The sequence below is a fragment of the Delphinus delphis genome, chromosome 20 (assembly GCF_949987515.2).
Source record: "Delphinus delphis chromosome 20, mDelDel1.2, whole genome shotgun sequence".
In the NCBI taxonomy this organism is placed as follows: Eukaryota; Metazoa; Chordata; class Mammalia; order Artiodactyla; family Delphinidae; genus Delphinus; species Delphinus delphis.
In genome coordinates this window covers 13,264,890-13,290,394 of record NC_082702.1, presented here as the reverse complement: position 1 = coordinate 13,290,394, position 25,505 = coordinate 13,264,890, and the positions used below count along the sequence as shown (strand labels likewise).

At 51.5% G+C, this 25,505-nt stretch overlaps 2 protein-coding genes across 3 annotated transcripts in view; both read left to right on the top strand.

Moving 5' to 3' along the window:
* The first annotated feature begins 533 nt into the window (after positions 1-533).
* ACP7 (acid phosphatase 7, tartrate resistant (putative)) lies at positions 534-13,096 on the top strand. The gene is given in 17 exon segments (XM_060000652.1): positions 534-776; positions 1,476-1,638; positions 5,264-5,343; positions 5,345-5,431; positions 5,433-5,472; positions 5,780-5,962; positions 7,044-7,133; positions 7,136-7,163; positions 7,382-7,444; positions 7,543-7,607; positions 7,610-7,656; positions 7,740-7,847; positions 7,939-7,996; positions 8,088-8,155; positions 8,274-8,345; positions 11,628-11,765; positions 12,895-13,096. Coding segments are annotated over 17 exon segments (1,704 nt in total). The 3' UTR covers positions 13,066-13,096.
* Positions 13,097-18,035: 4,939 nt separating this feature from the next.
* PAK4 (p21 (RAC1) activated kinase 4) overlaps positions 18,036-25,505 on the top strand; it is a 46,430-nt gene continuing 38,960 nt past the window's right edge. For both annotated transcript variants that reach the window (XM_059999053.1, XM_059999051.1), the window contains exon 1: positions 18,036-18,173. The gene's annotated coding sequence lies outside the window, so the exon portion shown is untranslated. The remainder of the gene's footprint in view (positions 18,174-25,505) is intronic.

Sequence of the window (25,505 nt, the reverse complement as noted above, 5' to 3'; positions counted from 1 at the left end):
CACCGTCATTCGGTGGACTTTGATTTTCTGTTTTCAGCATGCCCGGGGGCCTGAGGAGGAACCGGCGTGGACTAAGCTTGCAGAGTGAGGAAGGCGGAAGGAACTGCCGAGAATACAAAGCCGGCGCCGCGGGAAGGGATGGGAGAATCTCCCCACACCCACCTCGGTCGCAGGCGCAGGTGCCAGCACCCCTGGGTACCTCAGGATCCGGCAGGGCCAGAGCTGGGGACCGGTGTCAGTGCCCTGGGGGCTCCGTAGCTGCGGGATGGGGCTCCTGGGGGACGAGCAAAGACCTCCTGTCCGGGTGCTCACCTGGAGGCCGGCTTGGAGGTGGCGGCAGCAGCTTATCAAATTTACCTAGGTCCCCTTCCCCCGCCCAGCCCGGGGAGGCGGGGGCGGGGGGAGGTGGGCGCGTGGGCATGGGCCGCCCAAGACCAGCCGGACCTGTGGAACCCGGGGCGCCAGCTGTCTGGGGAGGCCGTCACCTGGAGAAGGCAGGCTCTTCCGGGGCTGGGATAGCTGTGGGCGGCGGGATGTCTCAGCGCCTACAAACTCATAAAATACCGCTGTCCCACTGGTGCCCCGAGACGCGCATGCTGGGAGTTGGAGCCCCAGCGGGTGAGCCAGGGACCTGGGGGGAACCTCCAGGCCCAGCTCCCGGCCCCCAGATTGACAGTCCCGGCCTGGCTCTGCCCCGGCAGGCAGGCAGGCAGGTCCTCGATGGGCTGGAGACCGAACTGGAGCGGGAAGGGAAGGGCTGGGGAGGAGGAGGGTGGGTATACAGGTGCAGGGTCAGGGGAGACAGGTGGAGATGGGGAGGAATTGGGGTCACTGAAGGCAGAATGGGATGCTGGGTAAGGGGCAAGGAGGACGGGGCTGCTCCAGGTGGGACGGAATTCTTGGGCCGTCTGGGGATGGAGTGGGGGGATTGAGGTTACTATGATGGAAATGGAAGGTTGGAGGATGGAGTAGAGGGTGATGAGGTCTCTGAGGGCAGGGTGGAATGCTGGGGATGGGGTTGCCAAAGGCAACTTCCTACACTGAGACCCCCCAGCCCCACTCCCAAGCCTCTTGCATTGAGAGTGAGCGGTGGGTAAGAGCAAGGGCTCTGGAGCCAGGACCCCTGGGTTCCAATCCCCGCTCCATCACACCTGAGCCACGCAACTGAGTCACTCCGTTGATCAGCTCCGTCATCTGTGACATGGGGCTGATGAGCAGTGGCCACCACACAGAGGAATGTCGTCAGGCTCCCATGAGTTAATCTATGTAAAATGCTTAGCAGCCAGCGAGGCTCAGAGGGCATTCGCCTCTCAGTAGTGATGACTGTTTTTGTTTTTCTCCAGCATCTGGATAACCATCCCTGTGAAGACCTCCCTGCCGTCCTCCCTCCCTCCGTGTGATCTTGCCTGATCCCCCTTCTTTCCCCATCCTCCCCAGCCGCTCCTGCTGTTCTGAAGGGATCTCATACACGTTAGACCCTTGCCCTTCCCCTTTCTGCTTCCCCCCTTCCCTCTACCGTGTGCTCCCCTCGTCCCTGCTGGTCCTGCTGCTGTCCGCTCCTCTGTTTCTCCCTGGGAGTCCAGGGGTCCCCAAAGGCTCCCAGCGCTGCCCCTGAGCAAGCCCACCTGTCCTACCCAGGTGAGTGTCTGCGACCTCTCCCTGGGCATTTCCCAGTGAGAATCAGGAATCCCACACTGATTTCTAGGCTGGCGGTTCTCTCTGAGCCTCATGTGTCCACCTCTGTTAAATGGAGATTATAAGCAGCGGCGCATCTGGCTGTGTGGGAAATGCCTCTGGAGCCCAGCCTATAGTAAGCGCTCTCCTAAGGGGGCTGCTGTCGTCCTCGCTCATCGCGGTGTTCCCACAAAGCTCCCTCCTGGTCCTTGATCTTCTGGTGGAGGTGCAAGGAGGTAGTAGGACCTTGGACTCTGGACCCTCTGCACCCAGACTTCCTGGGTTTTAACCCCAGCTTTGCTGCTTACCTGCCGTGTAAACTTGGGCAAGTGACTTAACCTCTCTGGCCTCAGTCTCCTCATCTGGACAATGGGGTAATATTAGTGTGACCTCAGAGTGACGAGTAAGTGAAATATCAGCTGTGAAGCAGCAAAAGGGAACTTGGCGTGTGGCGGTGCTTCTCACACGTTTTTGTCTCAGGACGCTTTGGCACAGCTAAAAAAATTATAAGAACCTTAGAGAGCTTCAGTTTATGTGAGTTACGTCCATGATAGTTGCCATAACAGAAACTAAAATGGAGGCATTTAAAACTATTGATTCAGTCATTAAAAATGAGCAATAATAAACCCATTCATTAGTAAGGTAGATGACATTTTTCATGAAAAATAACTACACTTTAAAAAAGAAAGGGAGGGCTTCCCTGGTGGCGCAGTGGTTGAGAGTCCGCCTGCCGATGCAGGGGACATGGGTTCGTACCCTGGTCTGGGAAGATCCCACATGGTGCGGAGCAGCTGGGCCCGTGAGCCATGGCCGCTGAGCCTGTGCATCCGGAGCCTGTGCTCCGCAACGGGAGAGGCCACGACAGTGAGAGGCCCGCGTACCATAAAAAAAAAAAAAAAAAAGAAAGGGAATATAGTGAGGAGAGGCATTGGTTTATCTCTCTTTAAGTCTCCTTAATTACTCCTCCTATCTGCGACAATTCCTCAGTCTTTCCTTATTCTTTTATGTGTCCTTGACACTTTTAAGGTAGTTTCTTAAGGGTTAGTTGCAATGAGAATCTGAAACCACACGAATGAACTGGCTTTGGCATTTGCTGGCTAAGTGACCTTGGACAAGGCACTTTGCCTGGAGGCTTCTGTAAAATGGAACAAAAATAAAACCCATTTCACTGTGAAAACCCAGTGAGATCACAGCTGGCCTTTGTTTGGCCTACACAATAATGATAATAATAACAAATATACTCTTACAAGCGATTCAGATGGAAGACTCATTTAACCTCTTATTGGACCTTAAGCTGTAAGTACTATTGTTCCTTCCATTTTACAAAAGAGTAAACTGAGGCTCAAAGACATGAAGAGTCTGACCGCAGGTCACATAGCCTGGAATTTGAACCCAGGCAGGCTGGCTCAAAAGCCTGTCATATTTGTTTTTAAAACTGTAAACTTTGTACTAATTTTAGATTTAACAGAAATTTTGCAAAAAATATTACAGAGTTCTTATATCCCCCTCACCCAGTTTCTCCTAACGTGAACATCTTGACATTTTGGAGTACTGAGCTGTTGTCTTTCTGATTTTGTTTGGTTTTTATAGAACAGTCCTCATTTGGGGGTTATCTGCTATTTTCTCACGATTGGAATACGTATTGAATTACGTATTTTTCTGGCAAGACTGTCCTAGTGGGATGTAGTGCCCTTCTCAGTGCATGGTATCAGAGTGTTCATGACACTGACATGTCTTATTGCTGTCACTGGTAATGTGAACCTTCATTGCTTGGTTAAAATGGTGCCTGCTGGGTTTCTCCACTGTAAAGCTTTTATTCTTTCCTTTGTATAAATATCCTTGTAATGAATATCTAGGGGAAGATTCCTTAAGGCTGGAAATCAGGTTTCTCCTGAAACTTTTGTGCACTAATTTTAGCATTCATTGGTAAATCTTGTCTGCCACAATTATTAGCATGGGGTGTGCCTAATTGTGATTTTGTAACTTTCTAATTCCCTCTCTCTGTCTAATTGAAATTTTACTGTAAGGAAGGGCTATCCCTCCCCGCCCCCTCTATTTATTTGTTTGTTTGTTTTGGTTATTTATTTATTTGGTATGGACTCTCGGATATTTATTTTATCCCATGAATTAAACTCAGTACCATTGCTATTTATTTTGTGGCTCAAATTGTCTCTGACTTGGTCTTTTAGAACTCCTTCAGCTTGGCTTCTGTGTTCTTTCCACAACCCCACTCCCATCGTGTCCTGAGCACTGCCTCACCTTCTGGCACCACCAATTATCCCAGACTCATCTTGTATATTTCCTACCCCATCTCTCGAATCAACTACTTCTCCAAGGAGCCCTGGTTCCTTTGATTGGAGAATGGGTATTTAGAAACTAAGATCTGAGCACTAGGTGTGCTCACTGCTACTGAGGCGTCGCTGCTCCTAGGCCCTCTCACAAACAGGGCTTGACAATACATGCGGATATGTTGATATGCATACGTACACACCTATATTTCTATATATATATGAATGTATAAATATGAAGCCCGCTCATGCTCTTAACGTCATCCTATACCACATGGTATTTTTAAAACCTTGATTTGCTGACGTTTAAGAATTAATTAGGAGCTATCACTTAAAAGTTTGTATATCTACTCTTACATGCTTTTGGGCTATAAAAACCACCGTATATGGCTTCCCTGGTGGCGCAGTGGTTGAGAGTCCGCCTGCCGATGCAGGGGACGTGGGTTCGTGCCCCAGTCCGGGAGGATCCCACGTGCCGCGGAACGGCTGGGCGCGTGAGCCATGGCCGCTGAGCCTGCGTGTCCGGAGCCTGTGCTCCGCAACGGGAGAGGCCACAACAGTGAGAGGCCCACGTACCGCAAAAAAAAAAAAAAAAAACACCGTATAAAGATTTGCTCTAGAAGTTGACAGATTGAGTGGTACCAGAGCTGAACGATGGCTCCTCTCTGAGGCAGGGCAGGCTCTACGCTTTGCAACATACTCCACGTCTCCCTGCTGCCTTACTCCTTACAGCTGGCCCTTGTCCCCATGTGTATTACCTAGCTGGCCTCTAGACATCTGAGTTGACAACCCCTAAACTATGTCATGTGTAAAATACGCGGAACAGGCCTGCACCCAGCAACGATATTAATAATAATATTCATTCACTCATGTAACCCTGACTGTACTAGGCACTGTTTCAAGTACTTTACTTTTATTTTTTTACATCTTTATTGGAGTATAATTGCTTTACAATGGTGTGTTAGTTTCTGCTTTATAACAAAGTGAATCAGCTATACATATTACTTTACTTTTACTTATTCATCTAAGCCTCACAGAACCCTATAGGGAAGATACTATTATTATTCCATTTTATTGAGAAGGAAACTGAGGCTCAGAGAGGTGAAGTGACTTGCCCAAGGAAAGCACAGCTTGGAAATGGTGGAGCGGGGATTGAACTTGGAAAGCTGCAGAACCTGTGATCTTAACTACTAAATGTTCAAGAGCCCCTCAGTCTCTCGTTATTGCCCCTCACGCTCCTCACATCCCTCCCCACCCCTGCCCAGGCCTCACTGCCCGACCCCCATTTCCTTTCTCTCCAGGTGAGACAGGCTGCATGACTGTAACTTGGACCACATGGGTCCCAACCCCCTCGGAAGTGCAGTTGTTCGGGCTGCAGCTAGGGGGGGCCCCTGCCCCTCAGGGCTCAGGGCACCTCCAGCCCCTCTATGGATGGGGGCATTCTCTGGCGGAAGCTCTACATACACCGACCGAATCACACTGCAGGGGCTGCTGCCCAGGGTCCAGTATGGTGAGAGGGACCCTGGGCCCAGGTGTTGAGGGGGCAATGGGAAGAGGAGTGGGACGTGGGCTAGAAGCTGCTATTGGCGGGTGGCTCAGGTGGGCTGGTACCCCTTCTGCTTACCTGCAAGCCTATTGTATAAGACCCTGGGATGAAAATGGAAGGCTGGGGACCTGGGGTGAGGTGGACAGAAGGGGCATAGGGCAGACCCATTCAATCCCCACACCAGTTGAAGACGGATGGGGGTGAAGGAGACATCCTGGGGTGCCCCCCACCCCACTCCCCAGCCGACTGTGACCTTTTCCTTTCCCCTCAGTTTACTGCTGCGGCAGTACTCAGGGCTGGAGCCGTCGGTTCCTCTTCAGGGCCCTGAAGACTGGGCCCCACTGGAGCCCCTGTCTGGCTGTGTTTGGGGACATAGGGACTGACAATCCTAGGGCCCTACCCTGACTGTGCAGTGACACCCAGCAGGGCAGGTACGACACTGTTCTTCATGTGGGTGAGGCATCAGCCAGGGTGCGCCTGGAGGTTTGGGGTCGGGGAGGGGAAGCTTGGGTGGGAGGCAACGCCAGGACCGCGGAGGGGACCTGGGCCGGGGCTAGCGTGGCTCTGCAGGCTGGGGGATGAGACTGGCCACAGAGACGGTGCTGTGGTCAACCAGGCTGCCCAGGTTAAAATCAGTCTTGACGCTTCGAGCTATGTGCGTTGGTTTTCTCCTCTGTATTATTGTTCTAAGGGCTAAGACTAGGTTAGAATTCACAGGGCTCTTGTGATGACTAAATAAGTCGATATTGCCTGTCCTGTTGTAAGTGCTACATAAGTGTTTGTTGTCATGATCATTTCTGTTGTGATTTGAGAGGACGGGAACCAGATGGGAGATGGAGATTGGGGCCGATATAGTTCAAAGCCATAGTAGACTCTGGAATCAGGCTCCCAGGGTTCGATTCCTGGATCCTCACTAACCAGCTCTGTGACCTTAAACGAGCACTTAACCCCTCCGGGCCTCAGTTTCCCCATCTGAAACGGGGATGATAATAACATCCACCTCAGAGGGTGTTTTGAAGATTCAGGTGATCGAGCATGTAAAGCATCTGAAAATGTGCCTGGTACCTGACTAGACTATGTCAGTCTTTTTTTTTTTAATTCACCCTTATATATTTTTTTATTTGTTTATTTTGGCCCCTCCGAGGGGCATGCAGGATCTTAGTTCCCTGACCAGGTATTGAACTTGTGCCCCCTGCAGTGGAAGCACCGAGTCTTAAACCACTGGATCACCAGGGAATTTCCCAGACTATGTCAGTCTTAACGTTGTTATTACTCTGAGAAGGGGTGAGATGGCGGCTGGTGTGCTCAGAGCACAGGAGACCGGCAAGGTCCTGCAGGGGCCCTCGGGGACCAGAGGCTCAGGAAATGGTTCCAAGCGCACATGTGGGTGGGTGTGAGGTAGGGATCGGAGAATCAGGACGCCTCACAGTGGGGGCGACCGGGACTTGCACAGCCCGCACGTGACCAACCAGGTCTCTCAAATCTGGAGAAAGCAGAGCCAGGTCTGGGTCCTCATTCTCTCCTCCACCCCCCAGGAGACTTTTTTTACAACATGAATCAGGGCAACGCTCACGTCAGGGACAAGTTCATGAATCTCGAACCTGTGGCCGCCAGCCTTCCATACATGCGTGTCCTGGGAATCACGAAGACCGCTAGTGAGGCCTGAGGGCTCAGGGTGGGCAAGGGCCTGGCCAAAGAAAAGTCCTTCCTAGTGTCTCACCTTAGTCTCTCGTACTGCAGCAGCTCATTTGTGGAAGTGAGAGGAAAGGAGATGAGGGCTGGGCTGGGAGCCAGGCCTGGCCTGACAGTGGGAGGTGGGGGTGGGCGGGGGCACCCAGACCTTCTCCCCACCGTTTTACTTCCTTTTATCCAGCAACTTCTCCAACTACAAAGCTCGCTTCGTCATGCCAGGGGACAGTGAAGGCCTGTGGTACCGGTAACCTGAGGGAAGCTGGGGGACTGGCCTCCCTCCCCTGAAGGATGGGAGATGCAGGAGAGACCCCATATTTGACCCCTGCCCTTTGACCCTTCCAGCTGGGATCTGGGCCCGGTACACATCATTTCCTTCTCCACCGAGGTATATTTCTTTCTCCATTACGGCGCCACCTGGTAGAGAGACAGTTTCGCTGGCTGGAGAGCGACCTCCAGGTAACCTGTGGATGTCCCCGTTGGACCTGCCTCGCCTCCCCCTCCTGCAACCCCTGCCCCTCACACTGCGCCCTTCTCTGCAGAAAGCCAATAAGAACCCAGCAGCCCCGCCCTGGATCATTACCATGGGTCACCGGCCCATGTACTGTTCCAGTGCTGATTGGGATGACTGCACCTGGCATGAAAGCAAGGTGAGGACCCCCTCCCTGGGGAAAAGGTGCTGAAATCCAGGTTGGGGGGTTGGCCCGAGTCAGCCCTCACCTCCTTGCTCATCCGGCCCAGGTTCGCAGAGGCCTCCTTGGCAAGTTCTATGAGTTGGAGGATCTTTTCTATAAATACGGTGAGTGACCCCAGGGGACTCCCCAGCCCCAGACCCCACGCCCCATCTCTCCTGGATTCAGGGACCTGACCCCCCTCTTGCTTTGTATCAGGGGTGGACCTGCAGCTGTGGGCTCACGAACGCTCCTATGAATGCCTGTGGCCAATTTACAACTACCATGTGAGGCCTGGGGTGGGCTGAGAGCCATGTGGCTGGTGTCAGTGGACCGCCCCCTCAAGGTCAGAACCGCGGGGCCTGGCTGGGTATGACAGGCGCCTCCCCTTTGTCCCTTCTCCAGGTATTTAATGGCAGCCGAGAGATGCCCAACACCCACCCTTGTGCCCCCGTCCACATCATCACCGGATCTGCCGCGAGCAGGGTGGGGGGAGGGGGGTGCTGCTTTGGCTTCTGATCTATTGAGGGCTGCACTTGTACCAGCCTGGGTGCCTCATCCTTTATACAGCTGCTATCTCTTAGGTGGTTAGATGCACCTAGTATCAATAGCATGCCCATTGCACAGATGTGGAAACAGAGGCTCAGACAGTAAAATACTCCTTCAGAATCGCAGGATCAATAAGTGGCGGGGGCAGGGGGTGCTTGCCCAGGTCTACTGGATGGATCCAGGGCAGAGGGCTTATTATTAGCATTGTAACTGGACTCCAGACTTCATTCACATTGCACCAGCTTTCCCACCAATGACCTTTTTCTGTTTCAGGATCCCACACTGTATTTAGTTATTGTGTCTCCTTAGTCTCCTCCAAACTGTGATGGTTCCTCCCTCTTCCCTTGTCTTTCATTCAGGTCAGTTGTTTTGTTCAGAATGCCCCTGGATCTGGGTTTGTCTGATATTTTCTCCTGCCAAGATTCGGGTTATGCATTTGGGGCCACACAGTCACAAATGATGGTCTGTCCTTCTCAGCGGGCCATACCGGGGGGGTCCCTGTCCTCACTGTGTCTCATTCCTGGAGGGATTTCTCTGAATCACCTGTTTAAGGAAGTGTCTGCTGGGTTCTTGCTCTGTAAAGTTGTTGTATTTCCCTTTTTAGTTGATAAACATCTTGGGGGAGATGCTTTTAGACCCTGCAAATGTCCTGTTTCTCCTCTAACTTTCACCTGCTAATTTTTGAACCCATCAGTGGGTCTTGTCTGTTACAGTGATCACTGGGATGTTCCACTGGGGATCTTCTATTTCCCTCATTCCTCCTCGATTTATTAGTTAGCATCCTCCCATGAGGAAGAGTTGTCCCTTCTGCCCCATTTATTTGGTTAGTTAGTTATGGATTTATACTAGTATGGCCTCATGGGTAATTATCTTCTCCCGTGGGCTCTAATCCAATACTCCTGCCGTTTACGCTGCTGCCTAGATTGCTCTAACTTTGGCCACTGGGAACTCTTCAGATCAGGCCGTGTCCTTTCGATGTGTCCCTGTCGTTTTGTGGGCTCTCTCTTACTTTTTGGCACTACAGGGTGCTCCAGGATCATCTTCTGTCCCCCTACCCCCACCCGCCGAGCCTTGGAATCAGTCACTTCCACAAGAAGCGAGGGCTTATTTTTTAAGCTGTTTCTTACAAATTAGTGAGATCAAAGTAAGAACCTCTCATGATAAAAATTCAAACAGAACAGAGGGCAGGAGGTAAAACTCTCCACACCCTTCTTAGTCCCACTCTCAATGGTTACATCTCGGGTGGCATTTGAGAATATTTTCCATGTATGCAAATGAGTCATTGTCTCAATGGAGATGTGTTACGGCATCACCCACTTTTTAAAAACAGCTTGGATCATGCTTCACACCCTAGCAGTTCTCAGCCTTGGTGCACGTTAGAATTACCTGGGGAGGTTTTAAAACTCCAGTGCCTGGGCCCAACCCCAGAACAAACACCAGAATCTCCGAGGGCTCGGCCCTGGCATTGCCACCCCTGTGCGGCCACCACCTGCAGCAGGAAATAGAATGTTATCAGTGCAGGTGGCTCCTCATAGGTGTAGGTGATCACTATTCTGACCTTAATCAGTGCAGATTAGCTTTTTTCTTTCATTTTAAATTTTGAAATTATTTTAGACTAACAGAAAAGTAGCAAAAATAATACAAAGATGTTCCATATCCCCTTTACCAAGATTTCCCAAATGTGAACATTTAACCACGCTTGTTTCAATCTCTGTTTTTGTCTGTCTGTCTGTCTAAGTGTGTGTGTGTGTGTGTGTGTATACATCTTACTATTATTTTCAGATCCGATGAAGAGTACGTTGCAGAAATGATGCCCCTTTATCTTTCCATCTGTATGTCCTAAGAAAACGAGGACATTCTCTTACATCAGTACAGTATAATAATCAGATTCAGGTAGTTAACATTGATAATATACCATTATCTAATCTCATTCAAATTTAGCCAATTGTCCTATTCATGTCCTTTAAATTAAAGAATTTTTTTTTTCTGGTCCAGAATCTAGTCTAAGATCATACATTCTACTTCCGTGTCTTATCTCTCTCCCTTCCTTTTTTTTTTGCGATACGCTGGCCTCTCACCGCTGCGGCCTCTCCCGCTACGGAGCACAGCCTCAGGACGTGCAGGCCCAGCGGCCATGGCTCACGGGCCCAGCCACTCCGTGGCACGCGGGACCCTCCCGGACCGGGGCACGAACCCGCGCCCCCTGCATCGGCAGGCGGACTCTCAACCACTGCGCCACCAGGGAAGCCCCCTCTCCCTTCCTTTAATCAGAAACATTTCCCTACTCTTTCTTCATTCTTCATGACTTTGAAAAATTTGAAGAGCATAGCAAAGTTGTTTTGTAGACTATCCCTCAGTTCGGATTTGTCTGATGTTTGCTGGTGATTAGACTGAAGTTACACATTTTGGGTAAGAATAAAAAGCGATATTGTGTTCTTTTCAGTGCACCCTATGAGGAGGTGCGTGGTATCTCTTTAGCCCCTTTAAGTCTCAGTTTACACATCTTCTCCACCATAGTCACGGTTTTCCCCTTTAAAATTAACAAGGGTCTCCTGGAGGTACTTTGAGACTCCACAAACATCCTGATATTCCTCAAATTTTCGCCGCTACTTTGACCATCCATTGATGGTTCTGGCTTCAATCAGTTACTATGATGATGGCTGCAAAATGGTGATTTTTTTTGTTTTTGAGGCTGATGCTCCCTCATCCTTTCTGCTCACATTACCTGGGTTTCTACTGCAAGAATAAGCACTTCCTCTCCCCCAGGCAATGACGATTTCAATAGCTTTCTTGGAGGGTCTACTGTGCAGCGATGGTTGAGAGCCACCAATTTCTTCTATTCTGTGAATTGCATTTTCCCCTTAACCATACGTCTTGGCCATTTTTCTCTACCACCCCACTTTGTGATGGCTACCCTATAATTTATTTAACTTACCCCCACTGATGGCCGTTTGGCTGGCTTCCAGCTCAGGGCTTTTCGAGAAAATGCTGCAGTGGACAGTCTTGTACAGCCAGGCACTGTTCTAGAAGTCAGAGAACCAGGAAGCCTGGTTGGGTCAAAACACTCAGCTGTGAGCATTATCAAGATCAAGTCTTAACTGGCTTTGTCTTCCTTGGGGGTGGCAGGGTCCCAGCCTGGCAGGTCTTTTCTGCTCCCCAGTGGGTACTCCACCTGCGCCAGCCCTGGGTCTAAATGATTCTCTCCGGCAGGGTTGTGAGGAGCGGCTGACCCCCTTAACCCTCTTCCCGCGGCCCTGGAGCACCGTGCGCATCAAAGAGAACGGGTACACACGGCTATACAACCTCAGTGAGACCCATGTCCACATCCAGCAGGTGTCTGATGACCAGGTCAGTGAGCAGTGGCCCAATCACCTGCCTGAGTAACCAGGCCTAGCATGCTCTGGAGCCAAGTGGTTTCAGAAGTGGACGTGAGAGCTGGAAATCCTGGGTTCAAATCCTGCCTCTGCTATTTACCAGCTGGATGACCTCAAGCAACTTTGAGCCATAGTTTTCCCATCTGAAAAATGGGGATATTAATAGTCTCTACCTCACAAGGGTTGAATGACTTATTATATATAAAGTGCTTAGAACAGTTTCTAAAACACAGTCGATTCTATAGGTATTTATCACATGAAGCAGGGGAAGAAAAAGCTAGGTTGTGGGAGACAGGTAAAGGGAAAGCAATATGATGTGTGTGTGTGGTAGGGATGGCTTAAGGTTAGATGGACCCAAATAATCATGGCTCACCTTTCTTTATTTCTGCCATTGTAGTTTTATAAAGGTGCTAATAACTGACTGATTGAACACCTGTTGTGTTCCAGACTCTGAACTGGATGCCTTATAGTTAGTTCCTTTAATCACCACAACAATACCATGCGACAAATTTTCTTTTCATTTTACAGCTCAGAAAGGGGAGGTAATTTTCCCAGGGTCACACAGCCAGAGGGTGCAGAACTAAGATCTGACCCCAAAGACCATATTCTTTTCATGATAAATAACTACTATTTACTGTGTAGCCCATACACCACAGGCAGGCTCTTGTGTATGTTATCTATTCAGTTCTCCCCATTTTATGCAATATGGAAGTGAGGCTCAGAGTAGGGGCATGTGCTGAAGGCCACATAGGGAGTGGCTTTGCTGGGATATAAAGTGAGTTTTGTCTGACTCCAGGGTTTGTGCTCTAATAATAATAGCCCACACTTACCCAGTCCTTGCCTTGTGCCAGGTTCCCTTTCCAGCCTTTTCCAAATATCTCACTTAATTCTCATGATAGCTATGATGTAGGTACTATTACTATCATCCTCACTTTCCAGTTGAGGAAAACTGACACCGAGAGAGGTCTAATAGCTCACCCAAGGTCACACAGCCTATCAGAGGCAGAGCTGGGATTTGAACTCAGGCCACGTGGCCCCAGAATCTGGGCTTTCAGCCTTCATTACCTCCTTTTATTTTATTATTTTTTTTCTGTCCCTTGCATGATGGGAAGATTGTGGACGATGTCTGGGTGGTGAGACCTCTGCTTGGCCAGATGATGTACCTCTGGGGATGGAGACAGCTCTCATCAGGAACCCTGGGCCTTGCTACCTTGGCTGGGGTGCCCAGGCCCGGGAGGGTGTCAGGGAGGTCCTCGACTCCTCTACCTTCCTAGGTCCCATGTGGGGTGGATACAGCCCTGAGGGAGCTGGAGCAGCTCTCTCCTCCCCGAGAGGTGGGGGTCCCAACCTGCTGTGTTGGGAGAGCAGCTGTACGGACAAAGTGAAGCAAGACAGGTCTTGGGTGGCACAACCCTGCCCTCCTGCATAGCACTGACTGGGCAGAGTGTCCACAGGGCCTCAGGAGTAAAGAGGCTTATGGCTGTGTCTCCGTGGACTCTGAACTTTTGCTGGGGATGCCCCACTGGGCCGACTCCTCTCCTGACCACGGAGCAAGGGCCATCGCCAGCCCCAAGTCAGCAGGGTGGGCATGGCTGTCATGACACCATTGTCCAGCAGGTGGCGATGGTGACTTTCTCCTCCAGGCCGGCCCTTAGTGCCAATCAGAGGCCTGTCTCCAATGGCCCAAGGAGCGGTAACCAGTGTCCTTCATGCCTCAGCTTCCCAGCCTGGCACTGACTTATCCTGGAAGGCGGGAAGTGTTAACACTCCTAACTTCCAACTGGGGCAGGTGACAAGCTTAGGAGCTCACGGAGCTGCCATTTTCCTCCCTTTTTAAATTTTTCCCCCTCCCCCTGTTTCCCTTCTTCCTTTCCTGTATTCAATCGGTATTTATTGAGCACCTGTCATGTGCCAGGACCTGTTCTCCGTGCTGTGAACAACACAGAGATGTCTGCCCTCATGGAGCTGACATTCTATCCAGGGTGTCGGACAGCAAACACAATAAATAAGTAAAACATATAATGGTAAATAGTGATAAATGCACAGAAAAAGCAGGAAGGGGGATAGAGAGTAGTGGGGGGCAGTGACAGTTTTCACGAGGGTCGTCAGGGAGACCTCACTGAGAGGGTGATGTTTAGATCTGAAGGAATCTGAAGGGGGAGCCATGTGCGCAGAGCAGTTCAGGCAGAGGAACAGCTAATGCACAGGCCCCGAGACAGAAGCACGCCCATCCTGTCAGAGGGCAGAGGGAGTGAGAGGCAGAGTGGGGATGAGGGCAGGGAGGTGACTGGGGCAGATCGCGTGGGACCTTGTGGGTCACAGGGAGGACTCTGTCCTTTATCCTGAGTGACATGGAACCAGGGGAGGGCTCTGAGCTGGGGATGGACAGGATCTGACTCCAGAAGTCCTAGGCAAAGGCTGGGCTCTGGCCCCAGGGCTGAGGGCTCCCCTGAGAGAAGCCTGTGAGCCCCTAGCTCTGGCTGATGGCACATGTATTCCTCCATTGCGCCATGCAGTTTCAGCCTCCTCACATCTTATTCCCCCCCAGGCTCCACTAGGCCCAAGGCTCCTTGCAGTTTCTTTCTTTCTTTTTTTTTTTTTTTTATTTACTTGGTTGTGCCAGGTCTTAGTTGCAGCAGTTGGGTTCCTTAGTTGCAGCAGGCAGTTTCCTTAGTTGAGGCTCACCAGCTTCTTAGTTGTGGCACATGGGCTCCTTAGTTGTGGCTCGAGAGCTCCTTAGTTGCAGTTCACTGGCTCCTTAGTTGTGCCATGTGAACGCTTATCTGCGGCATGTGGGATCTAGTTCCCTGACCAGGGATTGAACCTGCATTGGGAGTGTGGAGTCTTAACCACTGGACCACAAATTTGTAAATGCTCTTTACATATAAAGGACAGGAAGCTTTGCTTGCCATCTATATATTGCCACTGATCTTTTCCCATGATGTATTGAAACTTATCATTTTTAAAAAAATTTATTTATTTTTGGCTGTGTTGAGTCTTCATTGCTGCGCGCGGGCTTTTCTCTAGTTGCGGCGAGCAGGGGCTCCTCTTCGTTGCGTTGCGCGGGCTTCGCACTGCAATGGCTTTTCTTGTTGCAGAGCACGGGGTCTAGGCGCCCGGGCTTTAGGAGTTGTGGCTCATGGGCTCTGGAGCGCAGGCTCAGCAGTTGTGGCGCACAGGCTTAGCTGCTCCCTGGGCCAGGGCTCGAACCCGTGTCCCCTGCATTGGTATGCAGACTCCCAACCACTGCGCCACCAGGGAAGCCCAAAATTTATCATTTTTATGAGGCCAAATCGTCCTCAGTCTCCTCACCTTTTCCATCTATTGAGGGTCACCTCCTCACCAACCCCTCCAGGAAGCCTGCTATAGGAGGCTCTTTGGGCCCGATTTCCTCTCCCAGGGCCCTGAAGTAGAAGGGCCTGATTGCCCATCCTGAGGAAACCCTTGGAGCAGATCTACCACTGGGCTTGTTCCAGGGCTCTGATCGCTGACTGAGATCCCCAACTAAGTTACAGGAGGGCTTCCCCAAACATGGGTTCTAGAGCCTGATGCCCTGCACTGTGTGCAGGGTATTAAAGAGGCAAAGACTAGGTATATGTATATGTGTAAGTGAATCACTTTGCTGTACACCTGAAACTAACACAACACTGCAAATCAACTATAGTCCAATGTAAAATTAAAAAGAGAGAGACAAAGGCTGTACCCGGCCATCCTCCCATCACTGGGATTTGGATAAAGTGCCATCGTCTCAGCTACTAGACTTGCTTGTTTTTTTTTGTGGGGGGGGGGGTGAGGTGGGGTTGCAGAGTCTTAGTTCCCCGCCCAGGGACCAGGGATTGAACCTGTGTCCCCTGAAGTGGAAGGGCAGAGTCCTAACCTCTGGACCACCAGGGAAGTCCCAAGACTTGTTTTTTTTTTAAAAACGGAGACTCAGTAAGGCAGAAAGACTTCAAAAGAGCACAAGAACAAGAATGTTTAATGCTGGCAAGGGTAGTTTAAAGGGCATATTCTCTCCGAACACTGGCGGGTGTGTGAATTGGATCCCTGCAGCACAACTTGGCAATGTGTGTCCCAGGCCGTGGGGAGGCAGCAGAGGGAAGTTAGCGAGAGCCTTGCTTGGGCATCAAAGCTAGGGATGAACCCAGTGTGGGGTTTCGAGCAAATGAAGTTACTTCTCTAAGCCTCAGTTTCCTCCTCTGTGGAGCAGGGATAATCACAGCCCCTGCTGATTAAATTATGCAACTTAGCACCATGTATAGTGCACAGAAATGTTTGAAGCATGGGAACTGTTACTATTATTAAATCTTAAAGATGTACGTTTCCTTTGACCCAGCAGTTCCAACTGTGGTAATCTTTTCAAAGAAAATAATTAAAGATGTGCACAAATATTTAACTGCTTGGATTTTGGGGGTGGGATAAATTATTTATAATAGCAAAATATTTATCACAGTTTAGATGTTCAACAAGAAAGAGTGGTTCAGACAAATTAGCATTCATTGATAGAATGGCATCTTATGCAGCCATTAAAACAAATGTTCTTGAAGAATATTTAATGACCTGGAAAGTTACTGGTGATATTTATAGTCTTGTTTTAAAAAGATACAAAATTCTTTATAAATGTGTTTCCAATTCTGTTTTAAAAGGTAGGTAGGGGGCTTCCCTGGTGGCGCAGTGCTTAAGAATCCACCTGCCAATGCAGGGGACACAGGTTCGAGCACTGGTCCAGGAAGATACCACATGCCGCGGAGCAGCTAGGCCCAGGCGCCACAACTGCTGAGCCTGTGCTCTAGAGCCTGCAAGCCACAACTACTGAAGCCCACGCGCCTAGAGTCCGTGCTCTGCAACAACAGAAGCCACGGCAATGAGAAGCCCGCACACCGCAACGAAGAGTAGCCCCTGCTCGCCGCAACTAGAGAAAGCCTGAGCGCAGCAACGAAGACACAACACAGCCAAAATTAAAAATAAATAAAATAAATTTATTTTAAAAATAAATAAAAGGTAAATGCACAGAAAAAAAGACATTATGCAATCACTTATTCATTGCTTCTTCAGGTATTAATTAAATGCCTACTATGTGCTAGACACTGTGCTGGGGCAAGGGAGATGCACTAAATATTTAAAAGTACCTCTGCGGAGGTGGATTTACAACTTATCCAACCATCCATTCAACAAATGGGCAAGTACAGTGAACAAAACAGACAAAAATCAATGCTCTCATGGTGCTGACACGACAGCAGCAGAGAGAGCCAAAAAACAGTAACTATGATTATCTAATCATCTAGTATGTTAGAGGATGATTTGAGCAACAGAAAATAAGAAAAAGCAGACAAGGTAAGGGCTTTAGTAGCATGTGAGAGGGATGTTTGCTGCATTAGTCAGCATGGGCAGGAACAGTCCCACTGATAAGATGACATTTGAGTAAAACCCTGAAGGACAGAAAGGAGGTAGCCATGACGATACCTGGGGAAAGAGTCTATTCCAGACAGAAGGAAAATGCAATGCAATGACCTTGAAGTGGGAGAGCACCTGATTTTTTTTTTTTTTTTTTTTTTGGAAGAGCAAAGTGGCTGGAGCTCAATGAGTGCAATCACAGAAAAAGATGTCCGAGTTTAGATTACGGGGTTTTTTTTTCAAAAAAATTTTTTACAAATAAATACTATAAACAAAAACACACAAAAAAACCTTATAAAAAGATTAAATCAAACTGTGCCTTGATTCCGGGCCAAGTTCCCGGACTCAGACAGACTGCCAGACGTCGTCCAAAACTCATTATTTACTTCCTGTGATCCCGAACCAGCTCGTTCGCCCCTCTAAACCTCAGTTTTATCTGTAAAATGGGTATTAACATACAATACGTCTGTTGTGAGTATTCAGCGAGAAATTTCACTTGGCGGGGTGTCTGACACATAGTAAATGCTTACGAACTGTTTCTGGCCATTATTACCATTACTGCCTTCCACCCACTAACTCCTTTTGAGGGAAGATGGGAAGTTCTGTTACCAGAGGATAGCCATTTTCCCCTTTAAGAATCCAAGTGGGCTGGGAGCCAGCCTCTCCGCACCCTTTCCAAATTTTCCAATCCCTGCTTGGCATTTTCCGCCTGAAGGTCTCCGATTGGACTATCAGCACCAATCAGAGGCTGGAGCGGCGCTGCCCGGAGCCCAGCTCCGCCCCTGAGCGGGCCCTGCCCCCGGCCCAGTCAGCCCCGTTGCTATGGGGACTGGTGGACGGCGAGGGGGGAAAGCCCCGGATGTTCGTTGGGGATTCAACATGGCGGCGGCAGTGGCCGTGGTGGCGGCGGCGCAAGAGAGCTGAGGGCGGCGTGAGGGAGCCGATTTCCGGGCCGAGCAGCTAGGCCGCGAGCGACTGCGGTGCCGAGCCGGTAGGATAAGTGGTCTGGCCACGGGATTGGGGTGCGCCGGGCGGTTGTAGAGCGTTTAGGCGAGTAGGGGGCGGGGCCGCTGGGGTCAAAGTTCACTTGTGGAGGGAAGGGTCGCGTCCGGGGGGGTCGTGGGTCTACGCTGAGCGGGAGGGAGGGAGGTGTATAGGAGGTCAGAGGTCAAACTAACGAAGGGGGCGTGGCGAAGGGGGGCGCAAAATTCGAAATTTGAAGTGGGAGTTCGTTGGAGGGGCACGGGGTGAATGTCAAAAAAGGGGGTCAAATTAATAATTTGATGGGAGGATGTGCCTACGAGGGTCAGAGGTCACAACCGTGGGGGCGGCGGTTGGAGTTAAGGCAGCAGCCAGTGGAGCAAATGCAGGAGACTTAGGTTGGGGGGCATCTTTATGAGATCAAAGGTGGGGCGTGACCAAAGCGAGCAAAAATCAGAATCTGATGGCCCGACAGATGATGTTCCCAAGGGTCGAAAGTTAAAACCCAAGTGGGACATATTGCTGGAGAGGAGGGGTAGGACATTCAAGAAAGAAATCAAAGGTGCTTTCTGGTGGGGGAGAAGGAAGCCCCCCTCCCGCAGATAATGAAAAGAATTCCAAGCACTCATAAAGCACTATGTGTCAGACCCTGTTCTAAACTCTTTACACGTATTTAATCCTGACCACAACCTTATGGGCTTGGTGCTATTATTAAGAGGCCAAGTGATTTGCCCAGGGCCACCTCATGAGTACGTTTTGCAGCTGAGATTGGAACTCTGGAGTTCTGGGCCCAGAGTTCTATGCTCTGCTGCCTCTCAAATACTCATAATGTTAGTTAATACTTAATGAGGGCTGACACTGTGCTCAGCGCCTGGTCTTATTGTACTACAATCTAGATACACCCACTTTACAGCCACAAAAAGTGAGGCTCAAAGAGCTTCTGGTAAGTGATGGAGGCAGATTCCAGGCTGGATCTGAATGATTCCAGAGCTCCTGCCCCTGGTCGCCACACTGTAGATTGCCAGAGGTCTGTTCGTGGAAGCAGGGGGCTGGGCAAGGCTGGGCCGCTCCCTGGGCAGGAACAGATTGTCTGTTTGGCCTCGGTGGAAGGGTGTGATCTGGGAGGAGAGGGTCCCCTGGGCCGATGGGATGGGGTGTTTGTGGGTGGCCCGGAGTCCAAGTGAGTCTGGCAGGCTCCTGTCTGGGGAGGGTGTTGTTGGGTGGTACCCTGTACAAAGTTGGGTGTTCTTTGTCCTTAAAACCCCAACCTCTCCTCACGATCTTCAGTCACTGCCACCTCTTTTCCTCCTGCTCTCTCGCGTCCCTCCCCGAGGTCCAACCACACTGGCCTGTTTGCTGTTCTTCAACTCTGTAGGCTTATGCCTGCCTCCAGGTCTTTGACCTTCGTGTTCCCTCTGCTTGGAATCCCTTCCCCACTTTGCACCCTCTCACTCACGAGCCACTCACTCACAGCCTGACCAGGACCACCCTGCCCCCAGACACTGTTTTGTGGTATTTTGGCCGTGCTGTGTGGCATGTGGGATGGTTCCCGGACCAGGGATCGAACCCAGACCTCTGCAGTGAAAGCACTGAATCCTAACCACTAGGCCACCAGGGAACTCCCAACCGCCCTCCACACACACTCTTTATCTCACTATTGTTCTCTCCCAGCCCTTCACTCGGTCTTTAACTTATTTATCAACACGCAGTTTCTTGTCTGCCTCCCACTAGAATGTGGGCCCCTCACGGGCAGGAATTTCTCCATGTTGTTCTTTCCCTGAATCCCCACTTGAATCACTGCCTGGTCCATGGAGGGTGCTGGGTTGGTGGTGGTTGAATGTCGGGCGTGGTGCTGGGTGCTGAGTCTGCAGCAGCGGACAAGACACACGGGCCCCTGGCCCCTGAGGGCCCTCAGTGTCCCTTGGTGGGAGCGGACTGGAACCAGACCCCTAGCCAGTGATACATGGCTACATCTCTACCAGCAGGGACGTGGCCTGCGAGGACATGGTCAGAGGACCAGGAGAGTGCCCAGACCCTGGGCCTGGTACTCTGTCCCTTGGAAAGTCCCCTGGGTAATCTCTGAAGGATGAGTAGGAGGAATGGGAAAGGGTGCGCCAGGCAGAAGAAAAGGCGTGAGTGGAGGTCAGGGATGCAGAGTTGGGGGCTTGTCGGCAGCATGTAGCCTGTGTGAGACCCCTAGGGTTCCTGGCCTTGGAGGAGGGTGGGCAGTGGAGCAGGGGCAGATGAGTAGCTGCCCTGTGTGTGTGGAGCTCCGAGGCAGTACTGGGGAGTGGTTCAGAGAAAGGACGCTGGTGCAAGGATGCCTGGCTCACATTCATCACTCACAGGCTGTGTGACCGTGGGCAAGTCGCTTAACTTTTCTGGGCCTCAGTTTCCTCCTCTGCAAAATGGGCACAACAATAATGACTACTTCATAGAACTGCTGTGAGGATGCAGAGCATAAAGCGCTTGGCCCGAGGCCTAGCACACAGTAGGTGCTGTGTAAGCTCTGGTCTTGAGGCCGCTGCTGCTACCGCTACCTGAGGAGGGCCTCAGAGGTGGTGGCCAGGCCTCTCTCCACCTGCCTCCTGGCTTACTCTGGGAGCTGCCCCTCCCCCACCTGGCTGTGGCAGGGTCACTGGGTGGGTACAGGGCCAGGCAGCCCTATGAGGCCAGCCAGCCTCGGTCCCTCACGGCGGCAACTCGCTCAGCATCTCAGGGCTTAGCACAGATAATGGGGGAATTATAGGGCTTTGGCACTAGACATTCGGCCTCCTGCCCCATCACTTACCAGCCATGGGACCTTGAGCAAGTGATTTCTTATTTGCCAGTTTTGTTCCTGTGATACATTTTTAGACTAGGGAAAAAAGTAGAGCTCTCAATGTAGCAAAACACCCACGCTTCCAGTGTCCAGCCTGGGACAGAGCACACAGCGGATACAGTTAAAGGCGCCTCTTCTCTGCCCCGCCCTCCCTGCCTGTCCTCCCTCCCAGTGGTAGCCGCTGGGCTGGATTTGGTGTCCAGCCTTCCTCTGCAGGTTTGCCTACTGTTCCTGCCCTCGGATGGATTCACAAACAATAGAGTAATAGCTCTCAACCCTGGCTACATACTGCAGTCACCTGGAGAGCTTTCAAAAATACTGCTGCCCAGGCCCACCCTAGAAATTCTGGCTTGGAGTCCCTTGGTCTGGCGTGGGGCCAGCATCGGCACGTGGTTCTGATGGCCAGCCAGGGTTGCCCAGTGTTTTACAGTTTTACAGATCATATAAAGCGTACCACAGTAAACAGCCTGCTTCTTCTGCTCTGCGTTAGTTTGGCTTTTTCTCCATGTGGACGTGTGTCGGTCTAGAGCAGGTCATTCGTTTTCCCTTTCTGCGTTTTCTTTTTGTATTAGTGACACACAGGAGTTACCCATTCACCTTTCGGTGGCCATTTAGGTGGTTCCCACTGGGACTGTAACAAACAACACTTCAATGAACATTCTAGACATGTTTCCTTGTGTACCACGGCCAGAGTCTCTCTCAGGTATATGTCTCACAGTGGAAATGCTGGACCTTCCAAATTGCTTCCCTAAGCATTTGTACCAATGTGCTTCCCAGCAGTGCTTGAGGGTTCCCTTGCCTCCGTGTCTGCTTTGGGCAAGTCTGCGGCCCTTGCTGAAACGATTTACTCAGCCATGAGGTGGTAGGTTTCATGCCACCTGCCTGCCCCCCTCACCCCAGGCTGGAAACAGGGGCATGGTTCATGTGACGGGCTTAGCTGGGGCCTGACACCTGCTGAGCCCTCACACCCAGAGGAGAAGGCAGGCTGGGCTTTGACCTTCGCCCTCTAGGGTATCCAGGACAGTGGCTGAAACTTTGACCCAACTCTCCTTGGGGATCATCTCCCAGGGCTGACATTTGGGAAGGGAAACGGTACTGACTTAAACCTCCTCAGGAGGGAGGCAAAGAGGAAGGAGGTGCAGCTCGGAAAGGGATGGGCAAAGCCTTGATACACTGGTGTGTGTCAGATCATTGGTCCCAGTGGTGACCAACACAGTCCAAGCCCTGCCCTCATGGGTTACAGGACAGTGAAGGAGATAGACCTGTCCCCAGACGGTGACAGCCCACAGTGGTTGGTCTGGGATAGGGATGCACAAGCAGAATGGTTAGGGCTGTGATGGGGGACGCACAGGGACTGTAGGAATCCGGAGGAGGCATCTGACCCAGCCTGGGGAGCCAGCACAAGGGCTTTCTGGAGAAGGAGACATCTGATTGATGAGAGGGAGCCAGGCCTGGGAAGAGTTGGAAAGAACAGAACAGGTAGTTGGTATGGAAAGTGCAAAGGCCCTGAGGTCCAGAGGAGCTTGGGATGTTCAGTTCCCACCAAGGAAGCCAGTGTGGCAGAGCTGGCAGTGAGGTCAAGGAGGTGGGGAGGTGTGGCAGATACAGCAGGGGGTGACAGGCTGGGGTGAGGAGTGTGGACTTCATTCTGTGTGTAATGGGAGTCATCGGAGGGCTTTAAGCAACATCTGCTTTGCCTTTTATAAAGATTGCTCAGGCTGCCATGTGGGGAACAGATCAGGGAGGCTGGGGGCCGGGAGACCTGAGGGGAGGCTGCCGGGATAGTCCAAGCAGAAGAGAGTGGGTAGCATGAGGGTGGCGGTGTTGGAGGGTCCCGTGTGCTGGCCAAGATTGTGAGTCCTTTAGCCGTATGGACTCATTTGATCTTCACAACAACCTATGAGGTAGGTACTGGTATCAACTCCTTTTTAGAGATGAGAGAATTGAGACCCAGAGAGATACGTGACCTGCCTAGGGTCACACAGCAGGCACGTGGCAGAAGCAGGACTTGAACTCCAGGCCTTCAGGCTCCAGTGCCCTGCAGTGTTTTGGAAGTGGTCTTGGTAAGACAAGGTACTTCCTGTTCTTCTAGGCTCCTGTTTAGATAGAAACTCTTCGGGGGCCTGTTCAGCCTGGGTGGTTTCTGGGCACTGGGTCCCTACTTCCCTCACGACCTCCCACAGCCCCCTTCCCTTTCGTGTCTACTGCCTCACCCCTCCTTGTCCTGCTGGCTCACAGTGAGCCAGACTTCCTGGCCAGACGCCGGTCGGGGTGTCCCCAGCAGCTGTTTCTCCCATCACCCAAGCCGGGCGGCCACAGATGCTGCCAGCAGGAAGCAGCCTCCTTCCAAGTCACAGCCAGGGAAATGGGACCCTTCCCGGCCCAGCCACCCATCCGGGGCTGGGGCTTATTGTCTGCCAGCAGCCTTGGCCCACAGGAACGCTGGTGGAGGTGGGCAGGGAGGGTCAGAAGGGGAGCTTTCCCAGGTCCCAGGGGAGCCAGCTACAGCAGATGTGTCAGAAGCCACCACTCACTGCAGCCTGTCTCACGGGGCCCTCTGGTCCTGCCCAATGGCACCTTCCCTGCCAGGGCCACGCATTCTGCTCACACGTCCCTCAGCCCGACCCTCTACTGGAAGAGCCAGAGCACCCCCGGGCCTCACCTTCCTCACCTGTTAAATGGGCTGTCGGGGGGATTGGAGGAGACCGTGCTGTCGAGTGCTTAGCACATTACCTGGTACATAGTAAGCTCGTGGTATGTGTGCCCCTCTGGGCTGCAGCCTCCTGTTCGCCTGCTCCCAGCCCCTCGTGACACCGTGCTAGCCGCCAGGTCCCTGAGTGCCAGGCGCCAGATGTGTGCTCTTTGAGCATCCCGCCGTGGCGCGGCCCGGAGCCCTGAGGAGGAGGTGTTATTAACCTCATTTCTCTTTTCCTGCATTTTAATTTTAAGAGGCCCGTTTTTGCCCTGTCTGCATGTATTGCCTATTTGCAGTTGAGAAACCACGCACAGCGCAGAAGGGTATATACAGCGATAAGGTCTCTTTCCCACCCCGTCTCTGTCTTCGGGCCCCTTCCCAGAGACAGCATTGTTCCTGGTTTCTTTTCTTTCTTGGGTGTTTGTTCTGCACGTGTTCTCCCCCGCTTTTGTTTTTGCTCACGTGGAGCCGACTTCCCATGTTTGTATTCTGTCCTGCCCCTTGCATTTTTCACTCTTAAGTTCTGTGTCAGGATGTAGGGGGCTTCCTCGTGCTTTCTGTGGCTGTGTGAGGTTCCATGGCATGGTGTCCCCCCACACGCGTGTGAGCTGTGGGCACACCTCTGGAGGTGCTCGGGGGTCTGAGATGCGTGCCCCGGGAGCTCTGCTGGCAGTGTCCCAGCCTGCCTGAGAGCACGCTCCTGTTTGCACCCCACTCCCAGTGTCCGGTGGCGCCGTGGTCTCCTCACGTTCTCGCCATGTGGATGGGTGTTATCTGATACTTTGACCTCTGCCAGTCAGGCAGGTGCCACAGTAAGTGGTCCTTATTGTGGTTCTGATTTTTAAAAATTATTCTTGTTATTTATTTTATTTTAATTTTGGCCGTACCATGTGGGATCTCAGTTCCCCGACCATGCCCCCTGCCGGGGAAGCACAGAGTCTTAATCACTGGACCACCAGGGAAGTCCCCTGATTTTAATATGAGTAAAAGGGAGCATCTTTGTGTTTGTTGAAAGCCCTCTGGACTTCCTTTCCTGTCTATTTGTGATATTTTTGCTTTCCCTAAAAAGAGGAAACTGAGGCATAGGCTGGAAACCCCACAGTGAGTGAGTGGCAGGTTTGGGACTCAAATCCAGGCCTGCCTCGCTCCAGTCTGGAGCTCTTGACCTGTCGGGTGCAGTGGAGATTGAGGGCATAGACTCTGGAGCCAACTTCGCCACTCTTAGCTGTGTGATCCCAGACAAGTCAGTTCACCCCTCTGTGCCTCCGCGTCCTCATCTATAAAATGGGGATGATAATGATACCTCCTTTACAGGGTTGTTTTGAGGATATAAATGCATACTCATCAGACAAAATGCATAGTAAGTGTTCAAAGACGGATAGCTGCCAGTATTAGTACTCACAGTATTACTCTATATTATTAGTATTAGCAGGCACTGTTTTGTGTGCTTTGAGTGAACGAACTTGTCACATCCTCCTAGCAACCCCAAGATTGTTTTTTTGGTGGTGGTTGTTTTTTGTTAGCGGCATGTGGGATCTTAGTTCCCGGGCCCCCTGCAGTAGAAGCCCAGAGTCTTACCCACTGGACCACCAGCGAAGTCCTAGATGTGGATGTTCTTATTATCCCACTTTTAAGGGGAGGAAATGGAGAACCTGGGAGACCAGCCTGGTGTCAGCCAGCAGGGCTGGGGTTTGGCCCCGGGCTCCCCCTGCCACCCGCTAACTGAGCGGAGGGATTAGAAGGCTCCTGCCTTCCCAGCCGGCTGCAGGGGAGCTCTGGAGGGCACACCTTGGCAGGTGGGGACGCCGGGCAGGGGCCCCACATAG